Source organism: Narcine bancroftii, chromosome 2, assembly GCF_036971445.1.
Source record: "Narcine bancroftii isolate sNarBan1 chromosome 2, sNarBan1.hap1, whole genome shotgun sequence".
In the NCBI taxonomy this organism is placed as follows: Eukaryota; Metazoa; Chordata; class Chondrichthyes; order Torpediniformes; family Narcinidae; genus Narcine; species Narcine bancroftii.
The window spans coordinates 355492247-355512892 of record NC_091470.1 but is presented as its reverse complement, the minus strand read 5'-3'; the positions used below and the strand labels follow the sequence as shown (position 1 = coordinate 355512892).

Genomic DNA, 20646 nt, shown 5'->3' with positions numbered 1-20646 from the left:
AAATGGACAATTCCCACAGTCCAAAAAGTAGAAAAGGTCGCACTGAGATGAAGACCAGCAGAGGTGAACAAGAGTGGGTCCAGTCACTGGAAAACCGGAGCAACACACAAAGTGCTGGAGGCAACATCCACAGAAAGCAACAGATAGTCATCATTTTGGAATGAAAACCCCGTGTGTGGAACCCTTCATTCCTGACCAAGTGGTCTGGCCCGTAAAGTTGACTATCTTTGGTCACCCATGGATGATGCCTGAACCAATGCTTCTCCTGCATTTTGTGCGGTGGTGAAGAACTTGTGATTCTGCAACAGGATACAGATGGAAGCAGTGACTGTGCAAAGATATGGGAAGAGGTCGATTGTTATTCACATGGGGAAAGATTGCAAGTAAGTGAAGCACAGTTTAACACAAAACTGCTGAAGAAACTCAGCAGGTCACGCAAAGTAAAAGACAGTCAATGCTTCAGGTCTGACACCATCATTGGGAGTTTCCTGAAGAACATTAAACATATACAGGCCTTTTGGGCCACGATGTTGTGCCCACCTAAACCTATTCAATAATATAAATGTTCCCTATCCCTCTGTTGTTCTTATATCCATGAGCCTGTCTAAGAGTCTTTTAAATATCCCTATTGCACCAGCCTCTACCACCACCCCAGACAATGCATTCCAGGCACCCACAACTCCCTGTGTAAAAATCTTACCCCTGATGTTTCCCCCAAAATTTCCTCCCCTCACCTTACACAGATGTCCTCTGGTATTTGCTACTGTCAGCCCAGATAAAAAGTGCTGGCTGTCCACTCTATCTATGACTCTCATAATCTTATTGACTTCTATTATATAATCTTTTATCCTTCTTCGCTCCAAAGACAAAAGCGCTAGCTCAGTCAACCTTGCCACATAACACACGTTCTCCAATCCAGGTGACACCCTGGTAAATCACCTCTACACCCACATCCTTTCTGTAATGAGGTGGCCAGAACTGAAGACAATATTCCAAGTATGGTCTAAGCCTCAAGGCTCAGGCCTGAAATGTCAACGGCCTTTTACTGCCAATGGATGCTGTGTGACCTGCTGAGTTTCTCCAGCACTTTTGGGTACTGCACTAGACCCCAACATCTGCAGATTTTCTTGTTTACTTCCAAATGAGTGAAGTATCTATTCTAGTGCATGAATCACAATAAGTTGGTAAGCAAGTCCAATAAGTAATTGAGAAGGTAAATGGCATGTTGATCTTTCTTGCAAAGGAAATGGAATTTAAGAATCGAGGGACCTCATTGGTGAGACCACACCTAGAACACAGTGCACAGTTTTACTCCTCTTACCTAAAGAAGACTATAGAAGCATTGGAGGTATCCAAAGATGAGTCACCTGGTTAATTCCAGGGATGAGAGGATTTTGATATCAAAAGAGGCTGCCAAGCTGCCTGTCTCCCCTCTGGCGAGCCTTGCTGTCCTAACATTGGCTGTGCATTATCTCCACTGTTAAGGACACTCCCCTTGGGTATAACTGTGGATGCATCTATTGTCTTTCATTATTGTACCATGAGTTTCTGCTAATAAAAGTCATGATTATTGTTTGACCACATCGTCTTTGGCTCCTTCATCAACTGACACTTCACTTTGTACCACAATGTTATGGAATTTCAGAATCAGAAAGTATTGCCATGAACAAGTCACGAAATTCAGTGTTTTGCGGCATCGTCACAGTGCAAACATACATCTTACGACAATAATATTTAAAAAAAATATAGTATTGCATGAAAAGTAAGGCAGTGTCTTTAGACCATTGAACGATGGCAGCGGGGAAGAAGCTGTCCCTCTATCTCTTCTTTGGCTTGGCTTCGCGGATGAAGATTTATGGAGGGGGTAAAAGTCCATGTCAGCTGCAGGCTCGTTTGTGGCTGACAAGTCCGATGCGGGACAGGCAGACACGGTTGCAGCGGTTGCAGGGGAAAATTGGTTGGTTGGGGTTGGGTGTTGGGTTTTTCCTCCTTTGCCTTTTGTCAGTGAGGTGGGCTCTGCGATCTTCTTCAAAGGAGGTTGCTGCCCGCCGAACTGTGAGGCGCCAAGATGCACGGTTTGAGGCGATATCAGCCCACTGGCGGTGGTCAATGTGGCAGGCACCAAGAGATTTCTTTAGGCAGTCCTTGTACCTTTTCTTTGGTGCACCTCTGTCACGGTGGCCAGTGGAGAGCTCGCCATATAACACGATCTTGGGAAAGCGATGGTCCTCTATTCTGGAGACGTGACCCACCCAGCGCAGCTGGATCTTCAGCAGCGTGGACTCGATGCTGTTGACCTCTGCCATCTCGAGTACTTCGACGTTAGGGATGAAAGTGCTCCATGAATGTTATCTATCCTTTTGATAAATTCAATTGGCGAGCCACACTTCCCAGTGCATTTAGTAAACTGCAAATCATATGAGAAAAATGAGTGATAACTTACAGACAGTGTACAACTGTGCGTCCTTCCCCACCATCATATTTCTCCTGCCACTTTTCCACCTGTCTGATGAGTTTCAGAAAGGAGCGTTTGGAAACCGGATTGTCCCGATACATGGGCCATCCCAGAAACTGGAACTGCTGCACCATCCTATAGCCATCTTGAGGCTGAAAGAGATGAGAACTTATTGTGTTATGCTATAAGTGCAAAGTTCATGTGCATGGAAATTCATTCTTTCTGTAGCAACACAGCAGCATGAGATACACCAGCCACAAAAGTATAAGTTAAATGAGCACAATATGCCAAGACAGAAAAAGAAATGCTATATATATAAATTAATATTCACAGTTGCAGTTAGTGCAAGAAAGAAACCAAATTTTCAATGATGCAGACAGATCTTTTGTAGGTTCTGGAGTAGTTGTGAGGGTAGATGAAGGTAGGGTGGTAGATGCAGTCTATATGGATTTTTGTAAGGCATTTGTCAAAGTCCCCCAATGGAGGTTTACCCTTGCCAAACTTTAAGTTTTATTATTGGGCAGTTATTCTATTAAATCTTACATTCTGGTTATACTATATTAACCATGAAGACGTTCCAATATGGGTCTCTTTGGAATATAATTCTGTTACAATATTTTCTCTCATTTCTCTTCTTGGATCTTCATTTCCTATAGCTTTAAATAAATTACCGTAACTAATAATCCAGTGGTTAAACATACTTTGAGGACCTGGATTCAATTTAGAAAACATTTTGGTTTGATGAGATTTTATCTTTCTAGTCCTATTCTTTTCTAATTATGTATTTAAACCTTCCATGATTGATACAACTTTTAAAGAATGGTATAGATTGGGCGTTAAATTTATTTGTCAAGGGGAGCCTCGCTTCCTTTGAACAACTTTCAGTTAATTACGGTCTACCAAATACTCATTTTTTTGTTATCTACAGAGTAGAGATTTTTTTATGATCTCAATTACATATATTTCCTGAGAGGACTGATAAGAATTTAATTGATGTAATTTTAAATTTCTATAATGGTTCAATATCTAACATTTATGATATGTTGTTGGGAATAAGAGAGGTGCCCTCAGATAAAATTTAAAAAGCCTGGGAACAGGACTTACAACTTTTAATTTCTAAAGAAACTTGGAATATAATTTTCAAATTGGTTAACACCTCTTCTTTATGTGCCCGCCACTCTCTCCCACAATTTAAAGTAGTCCAGAGGGCTCATATATCCAAAGTGAAACTATCTCATTTTTATGCCGATGTATCTCCTCGTTGTGATAAATGCAACAATGGAGATGCTTCATAATTCATATGTTCTGGACATGTCAAAGTCTTGAGAAATAGTGGAATGGAGTATTTCAAACTTTCTTTAATTTTGAAACCAATCCACTAACTGCTTTATTTGGTATTGGTGGAGAGAGTGACATAAATTAAATACCATCTGAACTGCATGTATTAGCTTTTATTTCTCTTATGCTTAGGCGGGCAGTGTTGCTCAGATGGAGGGACGTTACCCCACCTAATCATGCTCAATGGCTACGTGACATCATGTCATGCTTAAATTTAGAGAAGATTAGATGCTCTTTCCAATTTGAATTCAAATTTTAAAATACTGTGGGGTCTCTTTTTGAATTACTTTTATAATCTTTGATTTGTTATGAAGGTAGAACGATTGACTAATGAGGTAATTTATCACTCTGATAAGAAATCTGTCTTCTTTTTTTTAGCCAAACAGCTTCTTTCTTGGTAATGCATTTAGATTTTCCTTTTTTTAATAATAAAATATGTAAAAAATAATCTATTTAATTATAATGTGGGGGACCTTGGATGAAATGATATGATTTAAGTATCTTTTAACATATATCCACATGTACTCTGTATTTTTGGATGTGACATTTCAATGTTAATAAAAATATTGAAAAAGACAAGGTCCCTCCTGGGAGACCTGTTCAGAGAGTCATGAGGCATGTGATCCATGGAACCTTGGCTGTTTGGATTCAGAAATGTCTTAGCTGCAGTAGTGGACAGAAAAGTTTATGTGTGGAGGTCAGTGACTAGTGGAGTTTCACAGGGACCTGTTCTGGGACCCCTGCTCTTTGAGATTTTTATAAATGACCTGGACAAAGAAGTTGAGGGATGGGTCAGTAAATTTGAAGATGCTATGAATGCTGAAGGTGTTGTGGATAGTGTTAAGGTTGTCATAGATTGCAATGAGACATAGACAGGATGTAGACTTTGGTAGAAAAGTGGAAGATGGAGTTCAAACTGGATAAATGTGAAGTAAAGCATTTTGGAAGGTCAAAATTGAAGGAAGAGTACATGGTTAATGGTAGGATATTTAGCAGTATAGAAGAACAAAGACACTTTGGGTTCAAACCCATAGAGCTCTCAAGGTCACCGCGCAGTTTAATAGGACAGTTAAGAAGGCTTATGGTATGCTGGGCTTCATTAGTCAGGGGATTGAGTTCAGGAAACTAAGGTAATATTGCAGCTCTATAAATCTCTTATGAGACCATTGTGTTCAGTTCTGGTCACCTCTTTACAGGAAGGATGTAGAAACTATGGAGAGGAGATTTACCAGGATGTAGCCTGGACTTGAAAATATGTCTTATGAGGCTAGGTTAGCAGAGCTGGGACTTTTCTCTTTGGAGCAAAGAAGGATGAGAGGTGACTTAAAAAAGGTCTACAAGATTATGAGAGGCATAGATGAAGTAAAGAGTCAGCACCTTTTCACTAGAGTGAGAGTAGCAAATTCCAAAGGACATGTGTACAAAGTGAAGGGTGGTGACATCAGAGGTAAGTGATGGCAGTGGAGGCTGGAACCATAGGGGCATTTAAGTGACTCTCAGACAAGCACATTGATGAAAGAAAAACAGAGGGTTATGAAGTAAGGAGGGTTTAGTTTTTTAAATATGTATATATGGGTCACAACATTGTGGGGCAAAGGGTCTTTACTGTGCTGTAATGTTATAAGTTCTAGAACAGAGAAGTTCAAGAGTCTGATAGCCATTGGAAAGAAACTGCTCTTGAACCTGGAAGCGTTGGACTTCAAGCTTTTGTACCTAATCCCCGGAGGTAGTAGTAAGCAGAGGTTGTGACCGCGGTGACGGTGGTTCCTTGTGATGTTGGCTACCTTCTTGAGACAGCTCCTCACATAGACATCTGCTTGTTTTTCCCAAATTGAGCAAGCTTTGGAAGACGATCAGGAAAATGCTGCTCACCTGAATCATCCTGTTCTTTTCCTCCATCCTCATTTCACGCCCCCATTGACCTGGCTTGCTTACTTGAAGAACATGGCCAGGATGATCACTGACATAATCATTCAGGCCCAACATACCCATGATGCACTCTGAGTTATTCCCTGTGTTTGGCCCATATCCTTTAAATCGTAACCTTAGCTTGAACCTGTCCAAATGTCTTTTAAATGTTGTAATCATACCCACCCCTACCATTTCCCCACACCTCTTTTAAATCTTTCTGCTCTCACCTTAAACCTATGCCCTTTCGTTTCTGATTTTCCCATCCTGGGGAAAAGATTATGCTGGTCAAAGTATCTATACTTCTCATGATTTTCCATTCCTCCACAAATTTATTCCTTATCTTGGGATAAATGTCATAGCATTTTCAGCCTCTCATTATAACTCAAATCCCAGTGTAGTCCTGAAAAAGTCCTCATGGATCTTTTCTACATACTTTCGTCCTTCCTATGGCAGCCAGATCAGAAGTGCCCATAGCAATCCAAATGTGGTATAACCAATGTCTTGCCCCAACCTTTGTACTCAGTGCCTTGTCAGATTTGGGAGGCACGGTGTTTTAGCGGTTAGCACAAGACTATTACAGTGCCAGTGACCCACGTTTGAATCTGCCGCTGTCCGTAAGGAGTTTGCACGTTCTCCCCATGATCTGTGTGTGTTTTCTGGGTGCTCTGGTTTTTTCCCCATCTTCCTACTGGATTCTTTCGATCTCTTCTCTCTACCACTCCATCTCTTTGGCTAATCTCGTCTGTTTATTCCATCATTCTCACCTGATCAGATTCCAGCTCTGGCAGCACCCTATAGGACTCCTCTTCCTCTATCCGACCCTTTGGATTTTCTTCTCTCCCTTTGCCTAGCATCTGCTAATCCTTTGCCTGCCACGTTTCTTCTTTGCCTGGTTTGCCAAATCCATGTTGGGCCCCTGCTTTACTCCTCCCTCCCTGTCCTATTTACACTGCTTAGAACATAAGAACATGACAAAAAAAAAGCAGGAGTAGGCCATTCAGCAAGCCTACTCCATCAAGCCTTCTCCGCCATTCAATGAGATCATGCCTGATATGACAGACTCATCTCCATCTACTTTCCTTCTCTCCATATCCCTTACTATATAAAAATCTATCTTACATATATTTACTGAGGTAGCCTCCATTGCTTCAATGGGCAGCAAATTCCACAGATTCACTACTCTCTGGGAAAAGCAGTTCCTCCTCATCTCCGTCCTAAATCTACCACCCTGAATTTTGAGGCTATGTCTCCTAGTTCGGGTCTGACCCCACCATTGATAACGAATTACCTTCCTATATCTTATCTTTGCCTTTCTGTGGTGGTACACCACCGACCTACTGCAGGGGGCAACCTCTGTACCTGCAGGAGTGTAAAGGGACAGGGTAACACCTGGCTGCTTGTCAATCAATCGGCCTGAATGGATGAAGTCCCACCCGGTCGGGTGTCAATCACCTTTCGGGATATAAGCCTGAGCCGGCCCTCCGAAGACTCACTCAGAGCTTACAGCAGAACTGCCAGCCCTGCTCTGTGGATGTCTTTGCCGATTAAAGCCTGTTGTAGTCTCTTCAGTTTCGTGTGTTTGCTTCTGTCTAACAGCGCACCGCACTTTCATGATTTTATATGTTTCTATCAGATCCCCTCTCATTCTTCTAAATTCCAGCAAATACAGTCCCAGACAACTCAACCTCTCCACATAGGCTAATCCCCTCATCCCTGGAATCGGCCTGGTGAACTTCCTCTGCACCGCCTCTAAAGCCAGTACATCCTTCCTCATGTAAGGAGACCAGAACTGCATGCGGTACTCCAGATGCGGCCTCACTAGTACCTTGTGCAGTTTCACCATGACGTCCCTGCTCTTAAATTCCATCCCTCTAGCAATGAAGGCCAACATTCCATTTCTCTTCCTGATAGCTGGCTGCCCCCATTTCCTTCAGCCTTGATCAGGAGTTTCAGCTCAAAACATGGACCATTCTTTGTCTCCCACTGATGCTATTCGATCTGCTGAGTTCCTCCAGCAGATACCGTTTGGCTTTAGATTCCAGCATCTGCAGTTTCCTTTGTGTCCCATCTGTCTTCACCATCCTGTCTACTTGTGTGGCTACTTTCAGTGAACTATGTACATGGACCCAGGTCTCCCTGTTCTCCAATGCACCTAAATTGTTTCAGTGAGCCAATTACTGGGGAGATGGATTTACAAGGACAATTATGACGTTGCATTTTCATTTGAAATGATGGTTGAACTGAAATGCCTCCTAATTGCATGACAATTCTGTTCAAACTGAAAAAAATAGCATCATTGAGAGTGAAATCTGCCTGGTCATTCCTGAGAACATCAATAATGGGGAGAGGTTAAATATGTATCTATGGCGGCCCGCAACCGCGGAGATCGAGCCGGCACATGGTCCCTTAACACAGCGAACTGGTGTGGTTGAAAGCTGGAGCAGTACAAGGCCAGCAGTCCTAAAATGGCCCTGGCCAAGCTGCCCAGCTAATGGATCAATAACAGGCTGGGGAAGAAGGGTATTCACATGCAAGAATGTTCCCACCCGCTATTGTTATTCATGCGGCTGATGTCGGCCAATCAAACAAACGGCGGGGACTCCAAGTGTATAAAAGGAGCCTTTTCAGCCTCAATAAATCTCAGAGCTTAAGTGTGTGTTTCTTTGTAGCAGTCGGCTATAAATCCTATGTTGCTATGGTTATATTCTTCATTGAATATTTTATAGAAAGAAACAACTTTTCTGCAAGGTATCTCCTGCTTTAATATTTCCGCTCATTCTACACATTTTAACCAACTGTTGATGAGCGGTAGATGTAACGTGCCTATGAAAAAAAATTAGCATTTTTAAACGGGAATTGTTATAACAAACATCGATTTAAAGCCGTGGATCAAGGCACGATTATATATTGAAATCGAAAATGTTTCAGTCTGAAAGGCTGATGGGATCTGTATGTTCACAGGGCAGACAAAATGGCTCGTCAGCAACATCAAGGTACTTGTAAAGTGGCAGTGAGGGGACTTAAGCTGACCGATTAGGAATGGTGGGTGGAATTCGAAAGGGCTATTGAAGATTTCTCTCAGTGTGTCACAAAGCACGTTTCTTACCCTGGCCGCGTTGTAAATTCTAAATATTCTGCTGATTATGTCCTCCTCGAGATCAGCTGACACAAATTCCACCTGGAGGGGTCCGAGCCGATGGACACCATTTTCTGGCCAGTACTGAGGGCATAGCTAGTTGGAGAAAAGATAATCAACATTTAGGTTCACTAACCACTGATGCAAATCATTTGTACTCATGGAAATGGCAGCATTTTGATGTATTTCATCGGTAGTTTGGTTATAACCGACATTCAATGAATACTAAATTGTCAAAATGGAGGAACCACACCTTATATTTTGTCTTGGCTGTCTCTAACCAAACGGCATCAATATCGACTTCTCCATTTTCCATTAACCCCTTGCCTGGCCTCTCTTTTCTGCCCCCCCCCCCCGACTCCCTTCCTCTAGCTCCCCACCCCCTTTCCTTACTTCTCCTATTAGAGAGACTCTTAACCCTCTACCCTCTCCCCCGTCTCTTCTCCTTCTCAGCTTCATTCTTTTATAACCTACCAGATGTAAACCCCTATTCCCTCTGACCTTACTCCTCACCCTTTCTCTTCTTCCCTCCTCTCCTCTCTTCTTCCCCCCCTCCTCATTTTTTAAAATTCTGGTATCTACCTGCTTTTTCTTATACCTGACAAAGGGCTCAGACCCAGTACTTCGTGTGAATGCCGCGTGACCTGCTGAGTTTCTCCAGCACATTTGTGTATTGCACCCGACCGCATCATCTGCAGATTTTCTTGTACTTTAAGGGAGGGATGTTGAATGCAATGTTAAAGGATGCCACTGCCTTTTAAAAAATTTAATTTATTAGTATCTTCATACATTTCAAATTAACTTGCTATAACATTACATAATAGATACTAAATAGTTTTCAATTTTCACTCCCCCACCTCCCATCGACCCTAAACCCTACAGATAGAAAAAAGAAAACACATTCATCATAATAATTATAACGACATTAATAATACCATATATTTCTTGATGAAGTGACACCAGCGCGTTGCTGCGTCACTCTTTAACCAGCTGTGTGCCAAATGGAAGCAGAGGGTTCTCTTTGTTCACACGTGGCGTCAACCACAGGCTTCTTCTCGGTAGTGAAGGAGGAACCGCGCCATCTTGGGATGGCTGACTGCTGTGACGATTCGGCCCATCTACCTGCATGGTCGCTCAGCCCACCTCCCCCACCCCCGCCAGAATTGCCACCGCCCCCCTGAGCTGTTTAACTTACAGTCTCTGGGTGGTCGGCTTCTGCGTCTGACCTGGGGGTTCGGGGTCGGAGGTTGGAGTCTAGGTGAGGCGGTTGACTGAATCTATCTGGATGGCCACCAATGACCAGTGTAAACATAGCACTGTCTGTCTGTAGTACCTTGAATGGTCCTTCGTACGGGCACAGTAGGGGCTGCTGTGCCACGGCCACTGTTGGAGTTTCCGACGGGCTGGTCATGATGGCGGCGACGAAGACGTAGACGGGCAGCATGTGGAGGGAGCTCTGCTGTGGGGTGCGGAAGGACCTGCTTCTCTCCTTGGTTACCAGGTGTGGGGCGCTGAAATCCATGTCAGAAACTGCCGATGAAATGTGTACTGGCAGCTTGGAGAGGAACAGGGCCCATCCATAAGCTCGGAGGGATTCCTGTCGCCCAGGCCCTGCATGTTTAAGATCCGAACAGCGCACTCGTGCCGGCTGAATTCTAGGGAGTCGAGGAGGAACTGCCGGAATTGCTTGAACTTGTGCTCCATTGGCGGGTTCTCCACGAAGGAGCTTACTTTGGCAGCGGTGGCAGCGTCCAGAAAATCATCCCCTGAGACGATTCCCCTGATGTTGAACTGCGACTCAGCCAGTTGTAGTCAGTTCCTGGGCTGGTTTGCCAAGAAGGGTGGTAAATGCACGCCCACCATGTTGGTAGCAGTAGCAGATTCTTGCATTCTGATCCGTTCTATGCGGGTTCCAAGATGTTGGAAATGTTGGGGTCACCACTGTAGCAACTGGTGTGGCAGCACTACGAAATGAAGAGACGTCCACACTGTACAAGGGTGAACCAGTAACTGACTTTATTATTTGAATTTGCCGCGTTGCCTCGTGACATATGCGCCAGCTTCTGGAAGTGACGTCAGCATGTCGCTGCGTCGCTCCTTGCCCGGCGGTGCACCACAAGGAAGCGGGTGGTTCCCTTAGCTCGCACATGACGTCAATTGCGGGCTTCTTCTTGGTAGTGAAGGAGGGCCCGCGCCATCTTGGGATGGCTGACTCTTTAGGAGATTTGGCCCATCTACCCACGCGATCGCTCGGTCTGCTACAGTACTCTATGTAGCGAAGATAAAGATACATAACCAATGTTTCAGGCTCACGTCCTTCATCAAGATCATGTGTGTGCTGAGCAATCACTCAGATGTACTGAGCACCGTTTGCTTGCTTGTGAAGACCAACCCCTGATTTTCGGGAAAACCAGTCAGTAAAAGGTTAAAAGGCATGAAAGTAGCTTTGAAACAATGGCAAGTGCAGATATTGGGAACTGCTTTTGTGTAGCAGTCAGGTTAAACAACCAGAATTCCTGGCCATATCGTTCCAATCAGAAATTGACCCGCAGTGTGAACTGGCCATATGTGGTGCAAGTTAATATATTCAAAATTCCTTTATTGTCATGTAATAAAACAGATGTAACATTACACAAAATTGACTTTGGTCTGCCGTAAGGCACACAAGGTTTGCCATCAGCAGGAATTGCCCAGTGCTCCTGACAGTCAGAGAAATAGAGTCCCCCCCTCCCAGAGTTACTGAATGTCCATGGATTCGCCTACAGTGCTCCTGCAGCCTCTGCAGCCATGGAGACTTTGGTCCAAACCATCGGCAACCCGAACTCCAGACCCCAACCTCCAACATGATCAGGAAGCCTTCAGCTTCTCGGTACCCCTTCAGCCAGTCTTGAACCAGTCTCCAGCAGTGCGTAACCTGGTGGGAGTCCTTTGATCACAGTCTGAAGCCTGCGTGGTTTCACAGCCTGAAGCCTGCGTGGTTTCCACGCTTCGAGTTACCAACATCCTGAGTGTTCACTCAGGCTGCCACTGTGGGCACTCTCCTGTAGGTTCATCTCCTCAGCTTCTCCCTCTCAAATAGGAGTTGCTCTCCCCATTTTCTGATGCCCTGTGCCAGTCCTCTGCTTCCCCGGAGTCTGCAAGTCCTCGAAGCTGCTGCCGAACGTAAGCGGCCCATCTCGGGCCCAGACCCTGCGGTCACAGGATTTTAAAATAAACCACTGTCAGCTCCTTTAACAGGCCATTTAAAGGCTCCACGGAGCATCAGCAGTTGGATTTGGCAGTAGAACTCTGCAGTGGAGCTCTGTATCTCCTCTTCCCGCTCCCCATGGGTCCACATCAGCGGCAGGCATTGCCACTGCAGCAGCTCCATCAGTATTGTGACAGAGTATATAGATATGTTTTTGGGAGATAAATTGGGAAAGGTTTGTTAGAGTAGGTCACATACAAATGCTTTAAAACAGATCTTATTTGAAATACTGGAGACATAGTGGCTTCTCACACCTTTTTGCTTGAGCTTTGAAGAGATTTCAGAGAGGTCACTGATGGGTTCTTCTTTACCTAAAAGCAACAGATGAAAGGGCAGGCTGGTGCCCTATTGTCTACAAAAGACTTGCTGTTGTAAGAGGGTCATGTGGTTTTGCAAGCAGAGAGAGCCAAACAGGCTGTCTCAGTCTCGGAGTGTGTGTGAGAGAGAGAGACAGCAGTGTCAGGCAACTGAAATCGGAAAGGCTGGCAAGAAGCTCCAATGTGGAAGATGGCCTAATCAGCCCTTGTGGTTCATGCAAGAGGAGAGGACTGGCTGTCTTGTGTTTCACTTGGAATAAGTGAAACAGAAAGGAACTCTGTGGTGACCTGAAAGAAAGAGGTTATCATCTGAAGAATCCTGATGGGGCAAGTTTCGTCAGCAAGACACTGAGGTGACTAAGGGAAGTACCTCAGTTGTGGATGTCCTGGAACAACACATATCACTCTCTGAAAACCTACAAGAGCCTTCCTGAGCGGTAACCATTTACCTTTCGAGCACCAAAGCCTGGTGAACTTGATACATGTTAAATTCTGTGCACACAATAAGAATTGCTTGCAACCAATGAACTTGGAGGAATGAGAAGTGAGATTGGACTGTGAATCAAAGAACTTTTCTGGTTATATGCACATTACACACAAGTCCGCTTAGAATTTGAATGGGGTAAGTTAGTTTATGCAAGTTAATAATAGATAAGTTAAAGTTTGTTTCTATTTTCTTATTTAAAGATAATTAAAAGCAACTTTTGTTTAAGTATTCATTTGTCTTGGTGAATATCTATTGCTGCTGGGTTTTGGGGTCCTTTGGGCTCGTAACAGTACCACCATTTTTAAGATATTCCCTTTAACACTCAAAACAGAACTCGCAGAGGTGCAGGTTGTTATTTTAACATACTTAATGAGCTCACTCGGGCTATACATATGGTAAATTTTGCTAGGGTCTTTCTTACAGATGCTTCCTAGTTTAAAAATTTTACAGCTGTCGTTGCAACAGAAGAACTCTGCCAAACTTCATCTCCTGATATGACAGGGCAGTGCTTGCCCATACTGATCTTCCACTGAAATGTTGTGGCCCAATGATAACCTAAGCAGGACAAATACAGTGAAACTCGAGTTAATTGTTGTCTTTGCTGTTATTTCTTGTGATTCTGGTTCCACAATTTCCTGAGGTATTTCAGTCCATTGCAATCTCAGTTTAGCAATCCCCCACACACCCACTAGAGTTCAGTAGCACTACTTCCAGATCTGGCACTCCACTCACACCAGGCTTTGAATAAGAAAGTCGCTGACAACAAGTCACAGATTGAAGCAGTATAAGTTACGATGCATGCCTGGTGCTGGGCCAAGATGGCCAGTCTCTTGCAGATGGCCAAAGAGTTTAAGCTTGGCCAAACTACGACTTATGGGAAGTGCTTATTAGTTACAGACATGGGTTCACGACAGTTCAGAGCACATGTTGCAGATGAGCAAGTTAATGGTCCTTAAAGTAATTTGTCCTCCTTCTCTGTCAGGAAAAGCTAAGTGAATTAAGTACTGCCTTTCAGAGAAAAAAGGGGGGAATATAGCTATCAATATTTAAAATCTGTCTTATATATGACGGTACAAAACCTGGCTGCTTTTCGATTCATAAGAGCTATCTCTTCAACTAATTGAAGAACATGATAATTGATGTTTACGGCCTGCTGAAACCCATTCTTTTATTGGTCCCTCTCTGGCAGTTCGCTTCCTAATGCCGAAGCCAACAAATCAACTTGCATGGGAATCTTTAAATCTCCTGCAAAAACTTTTCCCCAGAGCTCTTGACAAAACATTAACGTACAATAGAACACTTCAACATAGACCCTTCCCCCCACGAAGTTGTGATGACCTACTCCACGATATTCTATCTTCTCCCTATCTCAAAGCCTTAAAAAGTTTTTAAAATTTAGACTTAAAGCATGGTAACAGGCCTTTTCGGCACAATTACACCCAATTGACCTACAACCCCCAGTATGTTTTGAACGGTGGGAGGAAACCGGAACACCCAGAGAAAACCCACACAGGCACAGGGAGAATGAAGAAACTCCATACAGACAGTGTGATATTCCAGACCCGGTCCCAATCACTGGTGCTGTAACAGTGTGACGCTAACCGCTATAGCCCTCTATTTTTCTTACATCCATCTAAGAGTCTTCATTCGAAGTCAAGGTTTCTTTGTTGAAGTCAAATTTTTACTGAAAATCTAAGTCTCTGATTTCCTGTGTCTTTGAAGTATTGTAAATTGTCGCCGCTTACTTTTGAAACTTCTACCAAATCAGACCTGATAATCCAGACCTCAATTCAGCAATCAGACAAAAGCATTTAGATAATAGATTTAAGCAAAGTGTCCTTAAGAATGTCCTCTGCAGTTCTTCAGTTCCTGAACTCAATTTCTTTATAATCTTACTGAAGGTTTCTCACCAATGACACTCATTTTCTTTCGAGCCTGCCAATATCAGGCAGACAACAGATGCTGCAAATCATTCACTTTCATCATCTACTTTCCAAAGAGAATTTTGGGGAATTAAATAATGCTTTATTAGTTACAGACCCTTTAGGATGGAGTTTACGAAAGACATCTGAAACAGCGAGTATTAAAATATGCAGGTAGTTTCTTCTACAACATCCCTTGAATATTCCTTGTCTGCTTTAATTTGAAAAGCTAAAAGGTGTCACATGGTTTCAAGAAAGATTAAAAAGAAATCACCAGATATTGACGTACAAGGTTGACAGATCTAGGGCTTTTCTCTTTGCACAGATGAAGATGAGAGGTGACTAAATAGAGGTACATAAGATGATGAGGGACTAAGATAGAATGGTCAGCCAGCACCTTTTCCCCAGGCTGACAATAGCAAGTAACTATTAATAATTACAGTATGGAAACAGGCCTTATCGGCCCTTCTGGTCCACACTGATTTAAGTGAAACTCCACTAGTCCCACCTACCTGCTCCCTGTCCATAACCCTCCAATCACCTCACATCCATGTACGCATCCAACCTCTTCTTAAATGACAGAATTGACCCTGCTGCAAGCACCTCTTCTGGAAGGCCATTCCACTCAGCCACCGCTCTCTGAGTGAAGAAGCTCCCTCTTATGTTACTTCTAAACTTTTGCCCCTACCCTTAACTTAAGACCCCTCATTCCAATCTCTCCCACCCTCAAGGGGAAGAGCCTATTCACATCTACTCTATCTATCTCCCTTATAATTTTATATACCTCTATCAAATCCCCCCTCAACCTTCTAGGCTCCAATGAATAAAGTCCCAGTCTACTCAGTCTTTTTCCATATTCTAGATACTGCAATCCAGGCAAAATTTTAGTAAATCTTCTCTGCACCCTCTCTACCTTATTGATATCCTTCCTATAATTTGGAGACCAGAACTGCACACAATATTCCAAACTTGGCCTCACCAATGCCTTAAACAGTCTCAACATCACCTCTCAGCTCCTATATTCTATGCTTTGATTTATGAAGGCCAGCATACCAAAAGCCTTCTTCACCACCCTATCTGCATGAAAATTCACCTTTTGTTTAAAGTGAATGGAGGATAGTTTTGGGGAGATGTCAGAGGTAGGTTCTTCGCTGACTGATGCCTGGAATGTGTTGCTGGGGTGGTGGTGGATCTGGTACAATGGGGATATTCAAAAGATTCTTAGGTGCATGGATGTAAGAAAAAGAGCTATGTTGTGGAGGAGGCATGGCCTCCCTGCCTGAGACTCATTCGGAAGTCACACCACCTGTCAGTACATGGTGTACTTCTTGTTCCACTCAAAGTTACAAAGTTATAGACAAGGTTATAGTTTGCAGATTGGAATCGGACCACTGTTTAGTGCACCTCTTGCTATTGGTTGGTTCATATCACTCAGCGTCCTTATTGGCTGGAGCCCTGCATTTAGCACCAGCACAGAGGACACTAGCTCTCTTTGCCTTGTGTGCTAGCCCTGGACACTGCACCATGCTAGGTCGCTGCTGCAGACGTCACTTGGAAGAGTCGCAGGTAAGGTCCACACTGCACTGAAGCTGAGCCTTGATAGAGTATGCATATACTCCTGTGGGTACAGTGGTACCAGATCCACCTCCTCTCAATCAGAGGTCTGGAAGGGTGTGGAAAATCCCTGCTTATAGGGTGCAAATGTTTCCACAGCCTTGTGCAAAATAATAATTGTGCACTGTCTAATGTTCTTCCCTGTTTCCTGTTACAATCTGTTCCCACACTCCCTTATAAATTGTGCACGTATGTTTCTACGCTCCCTTATAAATTCTCTTATTATTTGTTGTGTTACTAAAGTTACATTTGATTGCAAATCCTCGTGTCCAGACTCTTCTCTCTTTGAGCCCACTGAACTCAACACTTTCTCAACAAAACACTTATGAATGTGAGGTGGGGAAAAAAATTAGATTGTTGTGGGATTGGTTTGCACAACATTGAGGGCTGAAGGGCCGGTACTGTGCTGTAGTGGTCCTTGTTCTTTGTCATGGGCCAGGCCAGATATAACTAAAGCTATAGATATACGTAGTGCTTTGCCGGTGATAAAATCAAAATTGGGGCAGCAAACTCACATCATTGTGTAAATTATACTGGTATTCACTAATCCAAAACCCTCTATTGCATGTGAACAACTTTTCAATACCCTTCAATGGTGAAAAGCTGCACAAATTTCATCTAATTTTTCTTATCAATTTTGTAAGTATTTACCTCCTTCTTTTGTAATATGACCTGCATTTTGTAGATTAATATTGATGTTGAAAATATTACTGCCATTAATGGGAGACACAAAGACTGCAGTTGCTGGAATCTGGAACCAAAAACGAGTTGCTGGAGGAATGTCCCACTCCTCTATCTGGTTGCAATTGCTCTTTACCCCACCTTCCTTTTTTATCTCCTTCCATCAGTGCTGGCCTTTGTGGTCCTTCTCAGCAGCTCTCTCTAACCCCCACCAAGTTCCATTTGTTCCCCCCCCCCCCGCCCCATTTCTTTACTGTTTATTCTCTGTCCCTCATTTTTTTCTCTCCCTCTCTAAATTCCACCCATCCCCCTCCCCATCGTTCACCCCTCTTTGGTGCACTGACTCCTGTCGCACCCAATTCCTCCTCTCCTCTTTCCACTGGCTAGTTCCCCCTCTCCACACTCAGTCCTGATGAGTGGCTTCATCTTGAAATGCCGACTCTCCATTCCCCACCCACAGATGCTGCCTGAAGTTTTTCCAGTAACGCGTTTGGCTTTTGCTTCAGATCCCAGCGTCTGCAGTCTCTCGTGGAACACTGGCCTTGGATCAACCATATTTTTTTCTCCAAAATTATTGACAAAAGAAAACTGTGCGTCCTTAGTGTCATACATTCCATAACTGTTCATGACTATTCTCATTTTGAAAGGCCATGGATCTGAAGCAGTATCTGCTTCTCAGCACCGTAGCAGTTAACACAATGCTATTACAGTGCCAGCGACCTGGGTTCTAATCCAGTGCTGTCTGTACGGAGCTTGTATACTCTCCCAGTGAATTGCATAGGTTTCCTCTCATCCTCCGAATATGTACAGGGTTAATAGGTTAATCGGTCAAATGGGTGTATTTGGGCAGCACGGCTTATGGGCCAAAGGACCATTAAAAATTAAAATCAGATGCTACCCAGTTAAGAGAGAGTTTTCCATGGCTTTCAGTGCTCTCCACGGAACCATACCTGTGCAGGATCCACATCATTCAGCATGACGATCGATGTGCAATGATAATCCAAGACGAGTCTCCAGAAGTCCTTCACAGTATTTGGTAACGGATGCTGGGTAACAATGAAGGCTGAAGGCTGTTTATAACTCTGAAAACATGAACAAAGAATTAGATTGGGTGGTTCCAGCTCCGGAGAAGGATTAACTCCACAGTTCTCTCTCACAGGGGCTGATTATTTCCAGTGTTTACCGATTTTCATTTCAGATGATCCCAATCTTCAACTACTTACAACACATATCGGAAAAGCAATACCACCTGGAGACAGCCAGGCAAGGTGTTCATCAGCACCCCTGGACCTTCCCAAATATCAGTGGTTCATGTTGTGTGGCCCTGAGCACTCAAACTTGGAAGCTTCCAACTGTGTGTTTTTTCATACTAGTTAGGTCAACAGTTGAAATAAATTGGCGTGAGGGCAGATACTGCTAGTCTTGCTAAGCCAAGGTTCTTTCCGATAATATTAGGTCAAATCAATAAAACACCAAGAAGCTGTACTGTGTACAGTCAGTGATAAAGACTAGTCTCGTGAAAGGTCTCAATCCTAGTCAAGTTTACTGTCATCTGACTGTACAAGTACAACCCAACAAAACAGCGTTCTCTGATCCTCTCTCCAAATGGCTGGGGGATCGGGAGCTTGGATGGGCTGACAGCTTGGAGAGGTGGGCATCAGGATGAGGGTCCATGGTCGGGGCATCGGAAGCTCTGGTAGATGGGCAGCCAGGGCGAGGATCTGCAATTGGGGCATTGGGAGCTCTGGTGGATGGGCAACTGGGGTGAGGATCTGTTGCCGGGGCGTTGGGAGCTCAAATGGGTGGACAGCTGGGGCATTGGTGGCTCAGAGAGGTGGGCACCAGGGATGAGGGTCCATGGTTGGTTGAGGCATTGGAAGATCTGGTGGATGGGAAACCAGGGCGAGGATCAATGGCCATAACGTTGGGAGCTCGGTTGGGAGGTTGGAAGGTTTGGAGCAGTCAGGGCCATAAAGGGGGGGGGGGGGGGGGGTTGACTTTTACATGGGTCATATGAAAACATTCAATTTTTGGTCTAGAATAAGAGGGGATGGTCACCTACTACATGGGATTAACTGCTACATGAGAATGTATGGTAATTATTTCTTTCCCACAAATACTGTCTGACCTGCTGAATTTTGCTGCTTTTATTAAACACTGGAGAAAGAATAGTGGTAGCTGCTTCTGAACTACCTTTACTTGTAGTGTGTGTGCAGGAATGTACCTGTAATACTAGAGCTACACTGATAAGGGCAGCAATTTCACCTGCAAAACATAACTGCAAGTAAACAGTAAGAAGATGGAGGGATTCAGCAGGTCAGGCAACATCCATGGAAAGAAAAGATCAGTCAACATCTTGGGTCGGGACCCTTTATCGAGGCTGAGGAGGGAAGGGGAGAGGGCAAGGAATGAGAGGAGGTTTCCAACTTTCCCGCTTTAAACTCTCACCATTTCCCCTGCCCACCTTTGCCTTGAGAAAGGGTCCAGAACTGAAACCGTGACTGACCAGTTCTCTCCACAGAAGCTCTCTGATCTGCTGAATCCTTCCACCTCTTCTTTCTTTTCTCACGATTCCGACATCAGTAAGTGGTGTATTTTTTAAAATGTAACCGCAAGACCTTTGAATGCCCAAGATATGAATTGTTAATCCAGTTATTTTAGTGACTGTGTTGTATCATGGAGAGTCTAGAAATTTTATGGGATTCTTTGTTGATATGTTAAACAATTGTGTTTTGCAATGGCTTTTATGACTCACACACAGAAACAAAATCACGCACTGGCCAAAACAAAAATGAGGAGCCTTCCACCCTGCACACTGCATCTTTCAGCTACTCCTGTCGGGGAAGAGATACAGGAGGATCAGAGCCAGTACCACCAGGCTGAGGAACAGCTTCTTCCCATGGGTGGTGAGAATGCTGAACGACCAAAAGAACTGCTCACACTAACCCTCGAGACTCTCATATTTACGAAACAATGTTTATTTATTTATTTCTATATATGAATAGTTATCCTTCATATGTATTGTTTATATGTGTTATGTCTGGTTGTGTGTCTGCCTGTTTTGCACCAAGGACTGGAGAATGCTGCTTCGTCGGGTTGTACTTGTCTGATCAGATGACAATAAACTTGATGACGGAAATGTATTCTATATAGGACCTGTGCATTTCGTGATGGCTCCTCAGGCAATTTAATGTACCTGGACTAATTTGCTAAGTCTCCGTCATTCAAATCTTGATATATTTTTCCTCTTAAATTCCACCTTCTGGCTGAAGAAATTTCTTCTTATGGCCACTCCCCATGGCAACTTGAACCAATGCACACCATGGCTGCCATGGAGGGTAGGAAAGGGGAAAGAGAATGAAAGAGGGGGGGAGGGGGAGAATGGGAGAGGATGGCAGAGCACTCAGGTTCATGTGAAATGCCGTGGAAACCCTAGATTATGCCGATGAAGAGTGAGGTGCCTGACACTCCTCTGCACAGCACTAGAAGACTGGCTATGTGAGGATGATCAGACGGTCGGACAGTGTTACAGGGAAAT

At 43.9% G+C, this 20646-nt stretch overlaps 1 protein-coding gene across 10 annotated transcripts in view; it reads right to left on the bottom strand.

Moving 5' to 3' along the window:
* LOC138755773 (receptor-type tyrosine-protein phosphatase mu-like) overlaps positions 1-20646 on the bottom strand; it is a 1095616-nt gene that overhangs the window by 21022 nt on the left and 1053948 nt on the right. For all 10 annotated transcript variants that reach the window (XM_069922352.1, XM_069922354.1, XM_069922355.1 and 7 more), the window contains 3 exons: positions 18059-18190; positions 8811-8936; positions 2444-2607 (listed from right to left, as the gene is read on the bottom strand). In XM_069922352.1, the coding sequence (XP_069778453.1) occupies positions 2444-2607; positions 8811-8936; positions 18059-18190 (422 nt within the window). The remainder of the gene's footprint in view (positions 1-2443; positions 2608-8810; positions 8937-18058; positions 18191-20646) is intronic.